The sequence below is a fragment of the Falco biarmicus genome, chromosome 19, assembly GCF_023638135.1.
Source record: "Falco biarmicus isolate bFalBia1 chromosome 19, bFalBia1.pri, whole genome shotgun sequence".
Classification (NCBI taxonomy): Eukaryota; Metazoa; Chordata; class Aves; order Falconiformes; family Falconidae; genus Falco; species Falco biarmicus.
The window spans coordinates 2,706,296-2,726,951 of NC_079306.1; the positions used below are offsets into that span (position 1 = coordinate 2,706,296).

The window sequence follows — 20,656 nt, forward strand, 5'->3', positions numbered from 1 at the left end:
AATAGTTTCCACCATTCAATGCATTTTATCCAGATTTTTCCTATAAGGTCCTACTGACCCTTTCCGATTTAGCAGATCAGAAGTAGTAAACAAAACATGTACGAATACCAGTAATCCTTCCAGTACCATAGCTTGCCTCAGTGGGGCTTGTGCTACTGGTGGTTGTGCTCTCATTCTTCCAGGTACTGGGCTGAAGGTCTCAGACCTGGGCCCTATAGCTGGATCTTCCACAGAAGCACTACTACTGCTGCTACTTTCAGCAACGGTTTCTATTTCCCATTTAGCAACTAACAATTTAACATCCTCATCCTCCTCACTCTTCTGAAAACAGCCTCTCCCTATTTCACATGCTACGCAACATTGCAACTCCTTTTTCCCACTTTCTGCTAGCACACATATTCCATTTGGATCAGTATTCAGTAGCCTATATTTCTTATCTCGTAATTATTACGTAGAGAGAAAAAAAGACCAACATATGGTACTTCATCCCATTTTTTTAATCTCCTGCAAAACAATATTAATTGCAATATAGTACTGTAATTCAAGGTTCCATTTTCAGCCAACTCTCCTCATCCTCCAACTTACACATCAGCCACCACAGAGGACAATGTTTCTATTCTTCTTTTGTCATGGGTCTCCCCCAAACTTATTCCAACAGGTAAGGATGCATCCTAAAGGGGTACGGGGTGGTATTTTGGTAAACTGGTTCCCACTTTATAATAGTTGCTCAAAAAGAATCTCTTTATCTAGGCCTACACACACTCAGCTGGAGTTCACCAACTCACTGAATCTACATGTACCAGCTCTTTTAAGCTCCTGCTGCGATCCTGGTGCAGCAACTTACGTAGAGATTAGTTATCCAAAAACCAAATTCAAACAAACAAGCATTTATACGTATTCAATACAAATAGGGCATCTCGGGTTTGGCACTGCACCTCAGAGTTGCTTACCGCCCAGCAAGGGAGAGGAATCCATGGAGCCCCCCCGACCAGCACCTCGCCGCCTGCAGCCAGCCCAGCCAGGCAGGGCTCAGCCAGGGCCCTCCAGGGTCGCCAGAGCTGGTGTCACTGAAACGCGAGTCCGCTCCCGGCGTGCAATGAAACCAGTCATACGCACCCAGGCAAGATACTGTTTTATTATGGGGTTGTGCAAGTTGGGATACTAGCTGTGCTCACCAGTGTTGCTCGCCGGCCTTGCTCGTCAGCTTTCCTTGTCAGCTTTGCTCACCAGCGTTGCTCGTTGGCCTTGCTCACTAGCTTTGCTCGCCAGCTTTGCTCACTAGTTTTCTTTGCCAGCTTTGCTTGCCAGCATCCAGACTTGCACAACTCCGTAATAAAACAGTGTCTCACCTGGGTGTGTACAACTGGCTTTATCACACGCCAGGAGCGGACTTGCATTTGAGTAACACCACGCTCACTCCCGCGCCCCCCCACCTTCAAAACCCTGTAACTGGGGAGCCCCCCCACAACCCGTACACCCCCCCTGCCCTACACCCACCAACCCCCAATATGCCTCCCCACGAGCACCCCTGCCCCCACGCTCACAGCTTACACCGCCACGCTCAGCACACACCCCCTGCCCAACCCCCACAGCCCCCACGCCGGCGACGGGGACTGAGGCGTCCAGGCGAGGAGGAGGAGGAGGTTCACCGGCAGGGCCCCCCCCGGTGTCACCCCAGGGCGGGGGATGGGCACCGGACGCCCGGGTTCCCGGAAGGCGCCCACGTGACTTCCCCGTAAACTGTCACGGCCCGTGTCGCTGGGCGGGGCCGCGGGGGGGGACGGGGGGGGGCAGCGGGGCCGGGCTGCTGCGGGGGGGGGGCGCTGAGGCCCGGGGGGCGCGTTACGGGAGCGCGCTGGGAAGCCCCCGGCCGCCGAACCCGACACGAACCGCTCAGGGCGGCCCAAATGAGGACCCCGGCCCCGGCCCGGCGCCCCCCCGCGGGGACAATCGCAGGGAGCTGGGGGGGCGGTTCCCAGCACCCACCTGTGGGCACCCCGATAACCCCGGGGCCGTTGGGGGGGGGGGTGTCAGTGCTGCTCGAGGAAGCCCCTCTCCCCACACAGCCTCTCTTTCAAGGGCTTTGTTCCCAAGGGGGGGGCGGGGGTGTCCTGTACCTGCCAGGACTTGCCTGACTCAACCCCCACGGGCTCCCCACGGACCCAGCTCCGCACTGCCGCCCCCCCCCCCCCCCAATACAGCGGTTCCGAGAGGGGGCTGCACCCGCCGCCCCACAGACAGGGGGAGCGGGGGGGGGGCGGGGCGCCCCCCAGGGCGGGTTACGAGTTGAGGTGCTGTGCCAGCAAGACAGGAGGGCAGCCACGAGGAACCCCACAACCTCCCGGACCCCCCTGGAAAAAGACCCATTTGGGCTACAAGCAGCCCAGGCTCCCGTCCCGAGAAATAACATCAAATATTATCCCAACCCCAACGCACGACTGGGGCCACCGAGCCAGAAATGGGCAGAAATTGGGGTTTTTTTCGCCCAGCCCGGGGATTTTCTGCATTTGCATGCGCCCCCCCCCCCCCAGGTCAATAAGAGCTTTCGAGAGCCTTCTCTGCCAGCGGGGCCGGATCCTGGCTCGGACCCGTTCGGTGCGGAGCAGCAGGAGGGGAGGGTGCTGCTTTTCCAACCGCAGGCATCGCCCCACAGCCCAGCCGGAGGCGAGAAACACCCGCCCCTCTCCTCAGGGGTCCCGGGTGAAGGAGGACCCCCAGCCGCCCTGCGCCCCCCCCGGCCCCCCATCAGCACAGCGGCCCCTTTAAATCCCCCACCCCACCCCTTATTTACACAAAAGGTTCGTGGAAGTCGGAGCCGGCTTCTGCGAAAAGCCCAGCCCGAGGAGGAAGAGGAAGCGTCGGGTTTATCGGCGCCGCGCCAGGCGCTACCGGAGCGCGGCGGCTTCCAGGAAGCGCCAGCACCCCCCCACCCCCACCCCCACCCCCGGCCCTTTGCATGTTTCCATGGCAAAGGCCCAGCTTTGCATGAGAGCCCCGCAGCACCCGGGGGGGGAAGGGGGGGGCTGCACAGGCCCAAAATAGCCCGCAAAGACGCGGCATTTAAAGGGAAAAAAAAAAAAAAGTTTTAAAACCAACAAAAACAACCACCCCCCCACACCCCACTCGGCAGCAGCGGCACGGCCGGGCTGAGCCGCCAGCGGCTCCGGGCAGCCAGCGCCGCAGGAGCCTGCCCCCGCCGCCCAGACCCTGGGGGGCTTTTTCAGCCCAGGCTCCTGCAGCAGGGCCGGTCCCGGCGGGGGAAGCGCTTCGCCAGACCCCTGCCCGACCACGGCCTGCGACCCCCGCCCGCGGGAACCGGGACGGGGCTGCCGCCCCCATCCCCTGCCCGCGGGAACCGGGGCTCAGGGGGTAGCAGATGCTCCCCACCTCCACCCCCCCCCCCCAAAGAAGCCCCCTCGGCACCTGTAACACCCACTTGCACTGCCCGGGCAGAGGGCTAAGCCTAACACCAGACAACTGGAGCCACACAGAGCGTCCCCCCCGCGGGAGGGGCTCACCCCCCGGTGCGGGATGTCCCCCCTAGTGGGGGTGCGGCCCCCGCCTCACTGACACCGAGGGTGACAGCCCCGGCCGCCGGCACCCAGAGCCACCGCACCACGAGAAGAGCTGCCCGAGCAGGCAGCGAGCACAAGGCACCGCGGCCTTCCCCCACCCACCTACACGGTGCAGCGGCTCTGGGGAGCCCCAGCAGGTGACACAGGACACCCAGAGCAGTTTTCCACAGCCCACAGGCTTTCTAATAAGAGGCCACCCCACAGGCAGCACCCATGCAAACAGGCCCACACCAGCAAAGCAGAGCAGGAGCATTTAACACATCAGCATCTCATTACAGAAAACTGCAAGTTTTGCACTAGAGGACTGAGAACAAAAGACATTTATTGACAAAACTAAGTGCTTGTCCAACAAACAAGCAGGCCTGACAATAGCACCATCTTTTAGCTCTCCACTTGGGTTTCCATCAGGCATCACTCAGGCTGCAGGTCAAGCACGGTGGACAAGGATGTTCCTCGCTGTGCAGGACCGGGTCCCACCCCCCATGGAGAGAGGGCACAAGGCAGATGAGCACTGTGAGCCCACCAAGAAGCAATACTACCAGCTGGGGACCAGGGACCATGCCCAGGGCCGGCACCAATGGACTTGCACAAGCTGCAGATCTGAGCTGACAAGTTTTAGTCTGCTCCAGAACATTTACATTCAAACATCAGCTTCGTTCAGCTCATGGCTTAGAGGATCAAAGTGAAGATAAGGAAGTGACAGATACCAACTTCCACAGCTCCCCACCCGCTAGGAGGTGTAGAACAACCAAAAAAAAACCCCACAAAACAAAAGATTAAAACAAACAGAAACATCAACTGTGGCCAGCAAGCTGTGGGCACAGCGAGTCCACCAGGCCACTGATCCTTGTCACGCTCCCTAGCAACGTTGCTCAAGTACATCAGAGAAAGGCTTGCTTGGAGTCAAGGCAGGAGAAGGCTTCGCCACAAAAATGCTACTTCACATGAGGAATGAAGTACAGTGCACCCATAAGCAGTTCTACCACATTCAAAAATCCTCCTTTTTGCATCATTAGCTCTGTAAAAATGTACATATTTTACAGATTTATAGATATTTACAGGTTCTCTACAGCCTCCCCACCCCATGTGGGGTTTTACATACTTACAAATGCACTCCCTATTTTTAAACTGCCTGCGTGTGGCGAGTTGCACCAGTATAGCCAAAATCAGCCAGACAGGCCAACGTGGCTGTGCTGCAGCTGGCTGTGGTTACCACCCTGAGCCCCACCTCACCCATCCCACTCCCAACACCCCTCTGCCTGCACAGTGACCTGGCTGAAGCCCTGCTGGGAGGGAAGGAGCCACGCAGGGCTCCAGCACCCCGTGTTCTGGCAGCAGGTCACACGACTCAGCTGCTGGCACAGCTCTACCACTTCTAGAGGGTGGATGTGTGCAGAGCCAGCAGTGGCCAAAGGCCCGCTCACCAGCGCACCTGGGGGCAGGCACAGGCTCACACCCCAGTGTTCAGTGCTTCTGCTCCAACAGAAAAGCCACAAGTTCAGGCAGGACACCAGCAGCAGAAGATGGTATTTCCAGAAACCCACAACCCTGAAACATCTGCTCCACGCACAGCTGCCGTGCCAAGCCCAGGAGGCTGCAGTCCAGACAAAAGCTGCTGGTGCTCACTGGCTTGCCACTAAGCAGATCGGTTCTCTCTGGGATAAAACTGAAGCAGTCCATTTGAGCATTCTGTCATCATCCTCTTGAAAGAAGCAGAATATCAATTCTTCCACTTTCTGTTCCCAGAGCAATAAATCCTCAGCGGTACCCACAACCTGACTGGATCACACCTTCCTTCTTAGGAAAGGATTGCTCAGGGGATGCCTAGGTATTCTCCTTGGGTCACTCAAGTCCAGCTTCGCAAGTACTCAACAGGAGGAAGTGATCAGCTCTCCAGCCCCAAACAGAGCCAATCCACCCAGAGTTTTGTCCCTCTGCAGCACACCCTGGCTCACCGGATCATGTAGGCCAAGCTTGCTCCCAGTCCAGCCACACCTGCAAACACCATCAGTATGTTTCTGATGCTGCCTTCTAGGTCCTCAACTCGAAAGAAGTCAACAAAGCCATCCTAGGAGAAAGAAGGGAAAGTCACTTCCCTGTCAGCCACCCTTCTCTGTCAGGGAGGCACAGAAAGCCTTTTTCCCCTGGCAGAGTGGGACGGGGTACAGCCTGCCCAGCACATTCACTGAGTGTGCTCCCCCAGACTCATTACAGCCACAGCCCACCCCGCAGAGGTGGTAATCAGGAGACAGCACCAAAGCAGCTGTGGACCGGCTTCAAGGAAGCTCAGTGCACCCAGGACTGACTTAGGTTTGGGAATGCTGCCCCCTCCACGCTGGGCAGGGGACATTTTTAGGTCAAGACTGCTTCAAGCAGCTTGCTGTAAGGAGCTCCTGAAACACCAGAACTCTGGCTAGATGTTTCAGACTCTGGTTTTAACTGGAGCAGTGAGTCATATCTGTGCTTTGCTGACACACGTGGTTGTCAGTGAGCAGGTCACAGAAGTCGGAAAATATTGGATTGTTCTGAAAAGCTCACAGTGTTCAGGACAGGCAGTGACTCACCCAGCCTCCCTGACTCATAAGCCACTCGCGCTTAGATGAGACGAGAGCATCCGTGATGATCCTTGCCAGCGAGCTGATGCACTTCTCCTGGTTTATGCTTTTCAGGTGTTTTGCAACAAAGGCACCAAATGAGATTAGCGTCACCACTCGACCCCAGTTTGTTACTCCATCACTGAACACATGGGCAGCCACTTCACACACCGACTGCAGATCTTCCTCTTTCTGGATGTCCAACTTCTGAAGCATTCCTGCAAGAGATGGTGGTTTAGAGGCAGGCACACACACAACGCCACCAGTGAGAAGATGCAACCCCCACACTCTAGGTCCAAAAGCTGAAAGAGTCACTGTCAAGTGTCAGTGATGGAGAGCAAGAACCTGCATGCTTCTGCAGAGCACTCTGCTGCTCACACTTGCCTGGGCCAGACAAAAAGCAGCCCACAACCGATTTCTAGTTCCTTCCTCCCCACCTCAGGCATAGCTGTCACCTCTGTGCATGTCATACTCCTCTATCTCACAAGGGCTGTAAAGCCCACCACACAAGAGCCACAGCACAGAAGCTGGTTCGCAGCCTGGTGCAAGCCCCTGCCCTCAAGCCAAAACCAAAGAGAGTCACCTACAGCCAGGCAGATGTGTCCCTGTTTTATTAATGTGGTTTTAGTGACTGGAACAACAGAATTCCTCAGTTTGACCTGCAGTGCCCCCTCATGAATAAGCAAACAAGACAAGCCTTTATGAAACTGAAAGGCATTACTTGTTGTTTTTCAAACTAACAGGAAGCCTTCCTGAAGCCAGTTCCTTTTCAGCACACATGAAGGTAACCGTCCCTACAGAAGCCTCGGATACCAACACCAGCTCACATTGGTCTAAACATCCCTCCCAAGCATGGCTTGTTCAATGAGCACATATATGAATTTGACCAGGGTAACTGAACTCAGTCTTTCACAGCAGCACAGCTAAGAAGACAAGGATGAAACCAAAGCCCTGTGTGGTTAAAGTTAAAAAAAAAAACACACACACAACACACCAACATAAAAAGCCACACAGAAAAAGCTGGAACATCCTCCTACAAGAAGGCAGGCGTTTCACCACAGGCTGTTGCAGGAGGAAATGCAGACACTCCCCTTCTGTGCCAGACACCACCCTGATCTGGGATCAGACACTGCAGGGCTGCCCCAGCCCCAGCCCCGAGGCCGGAAGCTCAGCCCCACCACCCCAACACAACTCATTTCCCAGTTACACCAAACCAGGCCAAAATGGTCAGGTTTCACTTCCAGCCCACTCCCAGGGCACTCTGCAGCAGGAACATCTGCTCATCCAAGCCCAGACGCTGGGGTTCAAGTTTCTAGGGCTATTCTAGGACTCATCAGAAGTGGACGAAATACATTAAAACAGCTATAACCCAAGTACGTTGTCCTGGAGAACTTCTCCCCCAGAAGCCCCACTCCACCCAAGCCTGGGGCATGAGAAATTTAAACTCCTGAGCTAACTAATCTTTGGACGCTTGGGATTATTTGCGTATCATCATGCCGAGAAAAGCAAGACACAAGGAGGAACTGGGGCTAATCTGTAACCAGATTATCTCCTCTGCACACGTTACCAGTACTTTTTCTCTTCCTCCCAACCGAGCAAAGTTCAGTTTCATTTTTAATCACTCCTCAGCTATTCTAACTACCTCGAAACCAGGGCCACATCCTATCCAGAAAGCGCAGAGCGGCCTCCCCTCTGCTCTGAGGAGGGGACGGCGCGGGGGCCTCGCTCCAGCCCGCAGCCCACCCACCCGGCAGAGGCAGCAGGATCCCCGGGGACCCCACATCCCAGTGCCCCCCTCGTCGAGCGGCAAAGCCCCCGAAATCCCGCGGGACCCCATAGCGGGGCGGACGGGACCGGGGCCGTAACTCGCCTCCAAAGGGGGGCGACGCAGGTCCCAGACGGAGCCGCAGCGGACCCGAGGCGCCCCCACCCCAGACACACACACACACACTCCCACCCCCGCCACCACCCACCCTGGAAGGTGAGCTCGTGCTTCTGCATCACTCCGTTGCCGACTCTCCGCAGCGTCTCCAGCGCCTTCTCCATCACGGCATCGCCGGGCCGGCCAGGCCCGCCCAGCAGCCCCGGGAAAAGCTTCTTGGCGCCGGGCTCGGACTCGCCCGCCGCCTCCCGCAGGTAGCGGCTGATGAGCTCCAGCGAGTCCTGCCGCAGCCCGTCGGGCGGGCCGGGCAGCGAGTCCCCCGCCGGGCCGCGCTCGGGCTCGGGCTCGCAGCCGTCCAGCTCCTCCTCGGGGCTCCACAGCGCGCCCGGCCGCCCGCCGGGGGGCAGCGCGGCGCGGGGGGCCGCGCCGCAGCCAATCAGCGAGCGGGGGGCTGCGGCCTGGCCAATCAGCGTGCGGGGTACCTCGGGGCGACTGGCGGCGGCCCAGGGCACCTCAGCGGCGGCGGCGGCCGTGGCGGGGGCGGCGGCGGGCGGCGGCGGCGTCGGGCCCCCTCCGGGCGAGGCAGGCGCCAGGGCCAGGCCGCCACCGCAGTAGAGGTTGAAGCCAATGACGGCGTTCCGCTTCACAGCGAACATGGCGGCCACTGCGCACGAACGGCGAGCTGCGCGGGGGTGAGCGTCGCTGCCGCTTATATGGCGGCGGTGACGTGACGCGACGCGACGCGGGGCACGACGGGGGCGGAGCGAGGCCGCGCCGGGTCCACTTCCGGCCGCGTTTCCGGCCCCGCTTCCGGCACGGCCTGGGGGGGGGTGGGTGTCACGCCTCGCCAGGCCGGGGCTTTTCGGGGTGAAAAAGGGCGAAAGAGCCCCCGCCGCCCCCGCGGAGAGGCGTCACCCCGCCGGGTCTCCTGCGGCCCCACACCGGGCACCCCCGGCCCCGCTGCACACGCCGCCTCTCCCGGCCTGGCCCTGCTCGGTGCCTTGTGTCTGCCCTGCTTGTGCCTCCCAGCCCGGTCAGACCCAGGCGTGCCACCCCCTCCCGCCCCATCACCACGGGGTGCTGCAGTGCCCCAACTCCCCCCGGCAAAGCAGGCGCCCCCTGGGCACCGGCCTTGCAGCCCTCGCAGCCCTCGCAGCCTGCACCATTTCCCAAGGGGCTGCATGTCCTTCCCCTGACTCAGCCCGTTTTCTTTCTGCTTTGTGCAACACAGAGCATCCCCAGCAAGGCTGCAAGCCTGTGGCCAGCAGGACTGCAGCCTTGGCACGTGGAAGGAGCCAGGATGCCCTTGGTGTACACCAAAGGAGCTGTTTGGAAGCGTGGAGTCTGATGTGCTCTGGTGAGACAGCCCCCCTCTGCAGTAATGTGTCCAATTCTAGAGTCCTTAGCACAGGGAGGTCATGGACCTGTTGGAGCGGGCCCAGAGGAGGCCCACAAAAATGATCAGAGGGGTGGAGCACCTCTGAGGACAGGCTGAGAGAGTTGGGGGTTTTCAGCCTGGAGAAGAGAAAACTCCGAGGGGATCTTATTGTGTCCTTTCAGTAGTTAAAGGGGGCTTATAAGAAAGATGGAGACAGACTTTTTAGTAGGGCCTGTTGCAATAGGACAAGGGGTAATGGTTTTAAACTAAAAGACACTTAAGCTGAAAGATCTAGACTAGAAGAAATTTTCTACACCGAGGGTATTGAAGCATTGGAGCAGGTTGCCCAGAGAGGTGGTAGATGCCCCATGCCTGGAAACAGTCAAGGCCAGGTTGGACAGGGCTCTGAGCAACCTGATCTTGTTGAAGATGTCCCTGCTCCCTGCAGGGGGTTGGACTAGATGACCTTTTAATGTTCCCTTCCGACCCAAACTATTCTGTGATTTTATGCAGCTTCCCACCCACTCAGAATTTCACCTGGGTCTGTCTGGTTAAAGCCCTCTCTGACTTCAGCTTGCTTAGCAGGATGTTCGTGGGGAACTGCCCTGTTTCTTCTAGTCATCAGTGGGTTGCCTCACATCTCTTGCACTACTTGAAACTTCCTTGCAGCCACTGGCTCCGTGAGGGCTGTGGCGTAACAAAGCAGGGCAGCACCCTGTCCCGTCGAGGCTGTGGCAGGACTTGGCTGCAGGTGAGTTGTGAAAGGGCTACTCGGTGCCTGGGGAGGCCAGGCCTGCTCCACAAGCACCAATTGCCAGGGCCACTCCAGGGGCACTTTTGCCAGTCTTGGCATTGTTGGGGCACCAGCTCTCAATTCTGGTCTTTCCAGGCCACAGGCCCCTCCTTCACCCCCTGGAACCAAGCCCCGACACCTTCAAAATCTGCCCCAGTTTGGGCAAAATTTGGCTGGGGAAGAAGCCACAGGGATCTGTGGCAACGCAGGTGCATCAGACACTCCCTGGAAAGGCAAATGCCACAGTTTTACCATGAGGCAGTGAGGAAGGAAAGGAGGTCTCACCCTTTTGCCGCACACCTTGCTGGGGCTGTGTCCCAGGGCCCACGCTCTGCTCCATCCCTGCCTCTCGGAAAGGCTCAGAGCGCCACAGGGGCAAAGGCAGCTGCCGTCCTGCAGGGCTCACCTGCGGGGGATTTCTGCCTGCAGAGCCAAGCACCAGTGCGGCCCAACCTGCTCCAGCCTCAGAGCTTCTTTGTGCCTAACCAGACCCAAGACACTGGAAAGTGGGGGTTGGGGCCACCAGAAATCACGCCCCTGATTACCCCCCCTGAAGCCAGGAAAGGGTTTCCCTGCAGGCCCTGAGGGCACACAGGTGGCCAGGCCAGCAACATCAGAGACACCTGCCGGGCCTCTCTGCACCGCTGCTCTGCCCAAAGGCAAATGAAATGCCCTGGCCCCCACCTGGGAAGCTGTCACCAGCCCCAAGTCACCCGGCCAAAGTCACACCATGTCACTGAACTGAGGCGTGACAAGAGATGCTGCACCAGGGGCCACAGCGGGGGGGGGGGGAGAGGTGGGCTCTGGTTTTCCTTCCTGATGCAGGTGGGTGGGCTCGCTGCTGAACCCCTAACAGCCCTGCAAAAGGGACCCAGGAAGCTCCCAGCCACCCCAACAGTAGGGTCTCAAGGGCAGGCGATCCTGATGCCCTGGGATTTAGGAGGGTGGGAAGAACCCCAGATAGGGGGATAAAATGCTAGATGTGAGAGAATGCCAGCACAGCTCCTCAAATGGGTCTTTCTGCTCCAAGGAGGCAACAAGGACATGGGGGGCTGCCACTGTGAAGCAGTCCCTCTGATCAGCATTTTTGGGGACAGAAGCTCTAGCAAACCCAAGCCTCTGTCACCTACGTGAGCATCACCATGCACCGCTGGGACCAACAAAGGAGGAAGCTGTGGTGAGCACAGTACCCCAAAGCGTTCGTGCCCCATATCATGCAAGAAACAGGGACATGCATCCACCCTGGGTGTCCCTTCACCCCCTCACCACCTCCCTTCCCAGCTGCCACCCCCACAATTCAGGGCGAGAGCATGACTGAGTTGCACTGGGGTCCACTGAGACAAAACCCAGCCCCCTCAAAATCCTTCCCATGGCCCCAAGGAATGCGTCCTTGTCAGGAAGAGAATTCTTGGCTCAGGGAGCAATAACAGAGGCGAGCTCGGCTTGCTCCGGCAGCTTGGGGCAGCGCCCAGCACATATTTCCCCAGCAGTGCCAAGCTTTAAAGCACAAACAAACACCGGCACATACTTGGCACCAGGCTGGAACAGCACGTCCCTGTGCAAACATGTGGCCTCGGCCTTGCTGTGGGATGGGCTTGACGGGCTGTGAAACGGCCAGTTGTGGGGCAGGGGGGGGAGGGAAGATGCAGCGCTGAGGCTACAGGCAGCCCCAGGGAGGGTCAGTGTGTTTGTCTGAACGGCAGCTCACCCCGGTGACAGCATCAGCAGGGCTGTTGAACTCTCTAGAAAGGAAACGTGTGACATCAAGGCTGAAAATTCTGGAGTTACAGCCCCCGGGATGGCTGCCAATGGGACAGAGGGAGCCACTGTGGGGCTGCCCTGACCCCTGGGAGGGCACCAGGAGCTCCTGCCCCACAGCATGGAGGGCACTGGGCATTTGTTTCAAAGGCAGGAGGATAAAAACCATCTCTCCCCCATGCTCCCCGCCTCAAGTCTCTCAGCTGTGAGCTAAGGTGGCTACTGGCCCCACTTGGCCCCTGTGGCTGCCCAACAGGATAGAGCCCGTGTTCCCCCCCCCCCCAGCCCACACACATCCGATATACCCCATGACCCCCATATACCCCCTCCACCCGCCTGCCCCATGCACACCCAAGCCCTACATACACCCCAGGGCCCCATAGCTGTGGGACGGCCCACCACATACCCCACAGGCAGGGGACAGCCCTATGAAGAGCCCAGAGCCCTTCTGCCAGGGCTTGGCTCCCTGCACAGCCCAGTGCTGGGGACAGCCCTCGCTACACCCTGTAGCTGGGGGTGAGCCCCATGCACATCCCATGGCTCCACTGCTGGGGGACGGCCCCCCACCCCACCCCCAACTCCATAGCCCCTGCACAGCACACAGAGAGGGGTACCACACTGAAACAAGCCCCGAAGGAGGAAGAGGAAAAAAAGGCAGGAACCTTCACCAATTTTGCGAAAACCCATTAGGGTCTCTCCATATGCCCCCTCTCACCCGCTGCCCACCCCCAGGGTGCAGTACTGCCACACCTGCCTTCCCCGCCTCAATAAAACCCGTGAGCTCACCCTCTGTGCTCCACACCACCCCACGGCTGTACTTTGACATACTTGCTTGAGCCACACAAGTCCCTCAGACACCCTGATAGTTGGTGCTAGACATGTTTTTCCTCCTGGTGGCTCAGTCCAACAACCCTGGGGGGCATCAAGCACCTCCCAGCTCATCCTGGTGGTAGTATTTTATGAGCAGCAGAGGATAAGGATGTAAATGCCTCCAAGATCCAGGGCAGTTCCCAATGCACCCCCTCCTGTGAGAGGTAGGGAGGCAGAGGGGCAGAACAGCATCATCACACTCTCGCTGTCTGCCTGGCTCTGGGGTGGAATGGAAATAACCCCACTCCATGGCTACTACCCTTGTACGGACTTGCTCTTGCTGGTTCTCATCCTGTCACCACAATCGCTTCCCCCTGCTGCACAAGCACGCCTAGCATTTCCGGAAAACGGGGGAAAGACGTAGTTTGAGAGCTGTCCCCTCCCTCTGCCCCCACTCAGCACAGGCGCAGCTCCCAAGCTGCAACGCCCCTTTGAATTCTTCACTGCATTTCTTTTTTTTTTTTTTTTTTAACAAAACAAAAAGCAAGCATAGCACTCTAGAAGAGACGAGAAATGAACATGTAAAAAATTATATATATATTTATATATGTGATTCATATCTATTTACAACATGGCTGGAACAGACAGCAGAACATCCAAGGAGGTTGCACAGCCATTGACAGCATCGCCCCAGCCAGGTCACGCAGGGTCTGGAAAGATAACAGAGACCAAAGCACAGACCCGTGGCGACAACTGGGCAGCCCCCAGCCCCGCTACACTCCTTGCCCACTCCACAAAGAGAAAACTGTCCTCTGTGGCCACAGTGCCCTGATGAGTGGAGCTGGGCTTGCTCCAAGCCACCTGAAGGCAGACACAAGCATTTGAGCACACCCATGGCAAACACTCTCCTGGGAAACAACACTGCATTCCTCACTCCCGCAGGAAAGCGTGACGGGTGAAACAGGTCCTCAGGAAAGCCTGAATCAGCCAGCCGAAAACACACAGCAAAAGCCATGCCCATGCAGAGCATCGCCCATTGCCTCCCTGCCTTGGTTTCTCCTGACCTGATGGGAATCCCCCCCCCCCCCCAAAAAAAAGCAAACCACAACCAAAAAAAAAAGACCCAAAACCAACAAAAAAACCCACAAAACCCCACCATCCACTCAACTTCCTTTTGTCCATATGCCTTCAAAACTGGGCTTAAATTGGGCAGGTTTACTGCTGCCCTGGCACAGGCATGCCGAGACCTTCCACTGCACAGGACGGGAGGCCACTTTGCGTGAGGAGCAGACAGTATATGCACCAAGTGCACACGTCATTCTGCAGGCTGCAGCCATCTTGCCAACCTTTGGGGGGGGATTTTTGCTTTGTTTTTCAGGTTTTGTTTGTTTTCTCTTCCAGGCCTGGAACAAAGAACAGGCAAGAAGAAAAAAAAAAAAAAAACCAAAACAAAAAACAGAAAAAAGAAAGAAATCCAAGCTTGGGGTGCCTGAGACCGTCAACACAGGTTTGCTTCTGTTCCTCTCTCCATGTTCTCTGTCTCGGATGCCTTTTTCCCCTTCCAGGCTGGTCATTCCCAGTCCTGCCTCTCTCCCTCCAGAGATCAGCTCCATCAGCTCACATCCGTCTCACCAGCTACGCCGGCCCCTGCTCTGCAAGCGCCAGGCGGGGGCTGCCTGTGACCAGAGAGGGGGCTGCCTGTGGCTTGGCCACGAGCTCCTCTGCCCCAAGCACCCTGCTGCTGGTGGGATTCAGCTCAGCACCTCTGCTGCCTGCCCGGCAGCTGCGAGAGGAGCCGCCTCTCACCCTCGGCAAAGCAGACCGCCTCGCTGGCCAGAACTGACCACGGAGACAGAAACTGCCCCCAAACCCTCTGGGGCAGCTGTGAGCCCCACGCTGCACCCCTCCATCACAGCCACACTCAGATGCAGCTATGGTGGGGCTCTACACCTGAAACAGCAAACACCTCACCACAGCTCCAAGCCACGGGGACAGTTTCAAACGCTGACCAGGCCCTCTCCCACAGCCGTCAGCCACACTGTCCCCTCCTGGGAGCTCAGCCTTGTGCAAGCAGGGGACAGATCCCAGGCAGTTCAGCCCAGCAACACAGCCCGTAATTTTTTTTGCCTATCAGCTAATTTCTCCACTTTGAAGCTCTAATGCACACACTTAACTTCCAGATCATGAATCACACCTTTTGCCCAGCTGGTTTTTCCTCTGCCAACACCAGATGCCTGAAAAGCATTCACATGCTACAGCTCTGAGCTCTGCCCTCCTACTCGGTGCCAAGCAAACAGCGACTCCTCAGAGCACGTCCCTGCTTCTCCCAGGGCTGCTCGACTCTCCCAGCAAGGAGGCAGTGCTTCAGTGGCTCTGCAAGCGAGGATGGTTTTAAACAGCATGAATATTAAGGCAGAAAACTGACTCGCTGAAAGGAACAGCCCAACCAAATCTGCCTGTGCATCCCAGGCTACTGAAACCGCTTGTTCACCTTCTCAGTTCTGGTGCGTGTTTGCTGTAAATACTCAAATAACTACGTGGATTCTTGTGCTCCCATCCCTATGGTACAGTGAAGTTCAATCCATTTAGCCAAAAAAAAAAAAATAAAATAGGAAAAAACCCAGCCTGCGAGTGCAGGCTACCCTGCCAGCTTGCTGGTTACAAGTGAGGATTTTCTCTGCGGGAGGTCCTGCGGTGTGGGGATGTGGTCTCCTGTCACCAGGTTCTTGTCTGGCCCTGCACTTGGCAACTGCTTGTTCTTCATCTTTGCCTTGGCCATGTTGTAGTCACCAGAATCAAAGTATTTTTGCTGGAAGAGGGAAAAGAGTTTGGGGTCACTTCGATTTGCAGGAGTGTGGGGACATAGCAGAGACAGAGACACCTGGCCACAAATAAGATCCTTTAAGGAGCTGCTGGGGTTGCTCAAAACCAGGTCACAGAAACATCACGCAAGGGAAAAATCCAAGCAAGGGAGCCTGGTCCAATTCAAAAGGCCTTTAGCAGCCACCCACAAAGCCCAGTGACTCACACCCCACCCCAGCTGGAAGCTCCTGCCCCGCAGCAGCTGCCTGACTAAAGACACCAGGGTGCATTTTTGACTTTTGACCCACTTGGGGCGTTTGTAGCCAGTGAACTTTACCCAACAAGCGCCACGCCATAGCGGCGAAAGACCAGGCATGTCCTGCTCTGCCCCTGCACCACACTCGGCGTGACAGGGAATCGATGCCTGTCCAGGAACCCCCTGACAGCCAAAGGCAGGCACAGCCACACCAGCAGGCACCTCCAGGCAGAGAGTGTGCCAAGCCAGGGGACATCTGCTGGTACAGTTTATTCCCATTTGGTGAACAGATGACCTGGTTGTGCCAGAGGCAGGATTTTCTCCCCCTGCACTGCCCAGGCTCCCAACAGAACTCAGAGAAATGCCTGCGAAGGCGTGGCTGGAGGACACCTCCTTGCTGCACAGCACCACCAGCCTGGGGGTTTGAAGGGCATTTTGTTCCTGTATCACACTCATCACCATGGGACTCTGTGCTCCTTCATGGTGCTGCTTCACACCCTCCGGCTGCGCAGGAGAGGCTGAACACCAGCACAGAGCTTGTGCCAGTGCTACAGACAGGGCTGTGCTGGGCACAAGGAGCTCTGAAGCATCCTGTTCCACCCCGATGTGCCAGCGGGGCCCAGAGAGTCCTGACAAAAAGTCCTTCACCACTTCAATACCAAGCCATTAAACAAAAACCCTCCTTTCTGTGCTTGGCTTTAGGAGCCATTACATCAAACAACAGTCCCGGTGATCATGTCAACGGTGAGAGCGAGCGCACAGGGGTGGCTGCTCAGGCAGAGCAGACAGCTGTCAGTGCAAGCTGAAAGGGAAGCCACACAGCAGAGCCAAACCCTACACAGCGTGACAGCAGCGTGACACGGAGACACCGTGTGTTCAGAGCTGGGGAAGGCATGCAGCCACTGGCTGCCAACAGCTCAGAAGGGATTTGTTTTCTGCACCAGCCTCTGCAAGGAGGAGAGACAGCAGCAAAAACCCAAGCAGCTATAGATGGCTCCCGGAGAGGGATTTAATTACATTTCCAGGGAGCACAGTCAGAGGGCTGGCTTTTTACACAGGTACCAGCAATGGAGACACAGCCAGCCGACTCACTGGCATTCTCCATGCCCCTTGCACCAGCCCAGAACCCATGCAAAGTGCAGATCAAAGAGAAAAACTCAGACCCACAGCATCTCAGTGGCCCATTGAACCCCAGGGAGCACAGCAACAGGCAGGAGGTTTATGCTTGTTTCACCTCTAGACCCCAGGTTCCCCCAGTGGGAACATCTGGTGGGGGAGGTACGCAGAGCAAAACCACCCAAGGGGCAGCTGCTTTTGGGCTCTGAGCATGCCCAAGGCCTTGCTTGGTCACAGCAGCCTTGCTTTGGGCTTGTGCCCACTGGGCACCACGTCCAGCACAGGCCTGGCCCACGGGTTCTGACTTTTTGGCCTGGGGAATTTTGGTGTGATTTTTCTGGCCTGGTTGGAGCTTGGCTGCCTGTGCCATTGAGGGAGGAGAGAATGCAGACAAGCCATGGCTGAGAAGTAAGTACCCCCTTCTGCAGTCTCTTCATGAGGAAGTCGGAGCCTCCAGGCTTCTGGCCTAGGTTGGGGTATTTGGCCTTCAGTTTTGCCTCTTCTGCTTTCTCAGGAGTGACAGTTTCCTTCTCTTGTGTGTCCTAAAAAACAAAAAGCGGGGTGGAAAACCCTTCAGCCCCACAGAAAGAGACACACCTGTGATGCCGTAACACAATATTCAACAGTCCATCCTTGCTGAGCAAGCTGTGGTTCCCTAGAAAACCTGGACACACTCAGAGATTATGAACACCTTCCCCATCAGAAACAGCTTTCACGTCCAGTACCCATAGAAACAGGCAGACTCTCTCTCTGCCTCTTCCCCAGATGACAGCCACTGCAGGCACTTGTGCTGACGTTAGGCTTTGCCAGCTGCGCTTAAAACACCATCACAAACTGCTGCTGGACAAGTGCCTTCCCCTGAGCAGCGACAGGTGAGACCAGCATCAACAGATTTCAGTCCAGAGCTGCCCAGCACGATGGGCTACAGCAGCGCTGGGAGGGTTCAGCCTTGCTGCACCCTGTTGCAGTACAGCTGAGACAGAAGAAACCCTTCTGCTCCAGAACCAGTTTATTGGGAATGACAACTGGCACAGGCAGTAAAGCAGCACTTTGGCACCGGTTCACAGCCACAGGAGCTTCAGGATGTCCCCAGATGCCACCTAGCCTGCTTGAAGCCTGGGACTGATTGCAACAGGAGGTGCCAGGCCCTGGTTGTCACCTGGCCCCTCTGCAGGAGCCCTAAGGCCTACTCCCAACACAGCTACTGAAAAAGCATCACCTGAGCAACGATGCTGAGGCTGGGTTCCCAGGCTTGGGATCTGCTCTCCAGCCACCAGCCTCTCTTCATGGAGGTGCACTCCCTCCTCCAGGGAAGGGCTGCAGGCCTGGGGACAGGAGCTTTGGTCTGGGGCAGGAAGGAGTGAGGGTTCCAGCAGGGCCTGCAGAGCCTCACCTGCAGCATGGCAGAGTTGTGGCTGCCCACCAGCCCAGCTCCAACAGGAACACATCACACTGGCCACCTCCACCAGCAGCCACCTGGGGACAAGCCACTGTGTGAGCATGAGTCGCTGTTCCACAGGATGTTGGCAAGGGGTGTTCTTAACTGCTGTTCCCTTTCCATCAGGGACGATGCTGGCAGACTTGGCAGCGGCATCTCTGCCCCTGCCAGCCCAGGTGAGCCAATGGATGCCTTGTGCATCTTCTCTCCAGTGCCGAGGCCCTGAACTGCTCCCAGCCTACAGAGACGGCAAGCTCCAGGCAATAAGCATGGCAGAACGCTGCTGCTGTGAGCCTCTGCCCCGTCTGTGAAGCGGGAAAGCCCTCAGCATTGGACAGGACCTACAAGCTGGCAGGATGCACCTGGCAATCGTGCAGTGCATAGGCGGGTGGGATGGGAGTCCCGGGCTCCCCAGGTACCAGGCACTGAAGCTCAGCCTGGCAGTGGTAAGACGTGCCCCCACATGTTCAACTGCCAGGACTTTCCTTCCTTCCTTCCTAGGCAGCCAAGGGCAAAGCTGCAGCCCACGAGCCCCCAGGCTGGAAAGCACTGCCAGCATGACAAGAAGTTTCCAATGTGATCTTCCACTGGCGCTGACCCAGGGGAGCAGCTCTTTGCAGAGGCTGTGAGACCGCGCGCGCAGAGGCTGTCATGAAACAGCTCCTCAGGTGTGCCTCAAAAAGACAAAGCAAACCTGAGTTAATGGCAGCTCCTGACAGTCAAAACTGGGACAACTGGAGCTGGGAGCAGCAGCGCAGGCCCCTGAACATCCCACTCGGAGCCTCAGCCGCGCAGGCTCCTCCTTACGCCCCCATCCATGAGGGTCCCTAGGGGATTGAAGTGGGGAGCGAAGGCGGGGGAAGGTGCCAAGAGTCTCGTCACGATCTTCAGCTTCTGCATGCTGCAGGGCTTCGCCCACACACGGCCCGAAGGAGCCCGGCTCTTCTTACTTGTCTCCATGACAGCTCCAGGAATAAGAGTTGCAGCCAGCATGTGCCACTTGGCCCTGCGGCAGAGCAAGGCGTGCCACCAGCCCCCGTATCACACAGGTTGAGGGGGGGCTTTGGCAGCAGGAGCCAAAGCTTGGCCCTCCACGGCCCTTCCATCATTTCAGCCTGCTCTCTTCAGTCCTGCATCGCCGAGCCTCCTTCCTCCCTGCCCAGCTGCAGGCGCCACTGGCTCCCATCACCACGCACTGCGTGGGGTGCGCTGCTGCACCCCGCTGCTTGCCCACCTGGCAGGCACCGCTCCCACAGCGGCCAGCGGAGCCAACGCCACGCCGGCATCGCCATCACCCACCAGCGGATGTGGGGCCCCCCCAGCAGCGCGTCCCAGTACACACCCCCCCTCACCGCGGGAGAGCACCCACCACCCGCCCCCGGAGCCCCAGAGGCAGCGCGGCCGCCTCCCTCCTGCGCCCACCCACAAGAGCTGCACGAACCCGGGGAAGCAGAAAAAGCTTCTCCCGCTGAGGCGGCCGGCGGCAGCTCTGCCCGAGCCCGGCAGCCACGCGGGGCCGGGCCCACGGCCCAGGGACGCAGCAGCCGCCCGAAACCACGGCCCATGCCGCGCTGTGGCACCAGGCGGGCGGCCCGGCGCCGGCGGGCGGGTGGCTGGGCCCGAGGCGGGCACCCGGGGGCCGAGGCCAACGCCGGTGGGCAGCGGCCCCCCGGGCCTCACCCCGCTGCAGTGGGGCAGCCGGGGTCCCCCGGGCCGCTCCCCCACAGCTGCCCCCCGCCCCACAAACCGCCTTCTCTGCCAGCGCCCCCCCGCCCCCGGCATCCCACGGGCCCCCACGCACCCCCCACGCCCGTCACCGGGACCGAGCTATCCCACCGGCCCTGCCGGAAGTCCAACCCCCACCAGTCCCGCAGCTAATGAGGGACCAACATTTATCAGACGGACAACAGAAACAACCAATCCGCCCGCAGGGCAGCCAGAAGAGACGAGCCAACGGGATCCGGCCGGGCCCGCCCCGCCGTTCCGCACCTGTTTCTCCTGCCCAGTCTCCTCCGCGCGGGCGCTGGTACCGAGCGGGGCTGCCATGGCGGGAAGGGGGGGGGGGGATCCACGGTCCCTCCGCACCCCGCGCTCCCTGCAGCCCCGCGCTCTGCTCCAAAATGGCCGCCGCCGCCCCCAACGTCTCAGCTGCCCGACGGACAGGCGCTGTGCCCAATGGGCATAGGGAGGCGGCCCGCGTGACATCATACCTGACCAATCAACACCTGCCGGTGGGCGGGGGAGAGCGGCGGGG

The 20,656-nt window shown here is 58.3% G+C and overlaps 2 protein-coding genes and 1 long non-coding RNA gene across 4 annotated transcripts; 1 reads left to right on the plus strand and 2 right to left on the minus strand.

Annotated features, from left to right (window-relative positions):
- Positions 1–3,880: 3,880 nt before the first annotated feature.
- MCL1 (MCL1 apoptosis regulator, BCL2 family member) lies at positions 3,881–8,753 on the minus strand. Its single transcript, XM_056321999.1, has 3 exons — positions 8,143–8,753; positions 6,140–6,387; positions 3,881–5,643 (listed from the first exon to the last, which is right to left on the minus strand). Exons 1-3 carry the CDS (start codon positions 8,705–8,707, stop codon positions 5,527–5,529), a joined length of 930 nt encoding a protein of 309 aa, XP_056177974.1. The 5' UTR covers positions 8,708–8,753; the 3' UTR covers positions 3,881–5,526.
- A 540-nt stretch (positions 8,754–9,293) lies between these two features.
- LOC130141228 (uncharacterized) lies at positions 9,294–13,333 on the plus strand. The gene is made up of 2 exons (XR_008819015.1): positions 9,294–9,408; positions 11,253–13,333. It is a non-coding gene; the product is annotated as an uncharacterized LOC130141228 (long non-coding RNA).
- A 1,155-nt stretch (positions 13,334–14,488) lies between these two features.
- Positions 14,489–20,567, minus strand: ENSA (endosulfine alpha). 2 transcript variants are annotated; one of them, XM_056321996.1, is made up of 3 exons: positions 20,392–20,567; positions 17,381–17,506; positions 14,489–15,599 (listed from the first exon to the last, which is right to left on the minus strand). In XM_056321996.1, the coding sequence occupies exons 1-3, from the start codon at positions 20,446–20,448 to the stop codon at positions 15,429–15,431; spliced, it is 354 nt and encodes a 117-aa protein (XP_056177971.1). In that variant the 5' UTR covers positions 20,449–20,567; the 3' UTR covers positions 14,489–15,428. The 2 variants fall into 2 exon arrangements, with proteins under 2 accessions (XP_056177971.1, XP_056177972.1); XM_056321997.1 differs by lacking the exon at positions 20,392–20,567 and adding an exon at positions 18,358–19,684.
- Between the last annotated feature and the right edge of the window lie 89 nt (positions 20,568–20,656).

What these genes read in the sequence shown, in the direction of transcription:
- MCL1 (XM_056321999.1), bottom strand. Translation starts at nt 8,707, where the DNA reads ATGTTCGCTGTGAAGCGGAACGCCGTCATTGGCTTCAACCTCTACTGC. An exon ending in GCACGAGCTCACCTTCCAGG is followed by an intron (nt 6,388 to 8,142) that starts GTGGGTGGTGGC and finishes CATCTCTTGCAG; the next exon opens with GAATGCTTCAGAAGTTGGAC. An exon ending in TTATGAGTCAGGGAGGCTGG is followed by an intron (nt 5,644 to 6,139) that starts GTGAGTCACTGC and finishes TCTTTCTCCTAG; the next exon opens with GATGGCTTTGTTGACTTCTT.
- ENSA (XM_056321996.1), bottom strand. Translation starts at nt 20,448, where the DNA reads ATGGCAGCCCCGCTCGGTACCAGCGCCCGCGCGGAGGAGACTGGGCAG. An exon ending in AGACTGGGCAGGAGAAACAG is followed by an intron (nt 17,507 to 20,391) that starts GTGCGGAACGGC and finishes TTTGTTTTTTAG; the next exon opens with GACACACAAGAGAAGGAAAC. An exon ending in TGAAGAGACTGCAGAAGGGG is followed by an intron (nt 15,600 to 17,380) that starts GTACTTACTTCT and finishes TCCCTCTTCCAG; the next exon opens with CAAAAATACTTTGATTCTGG.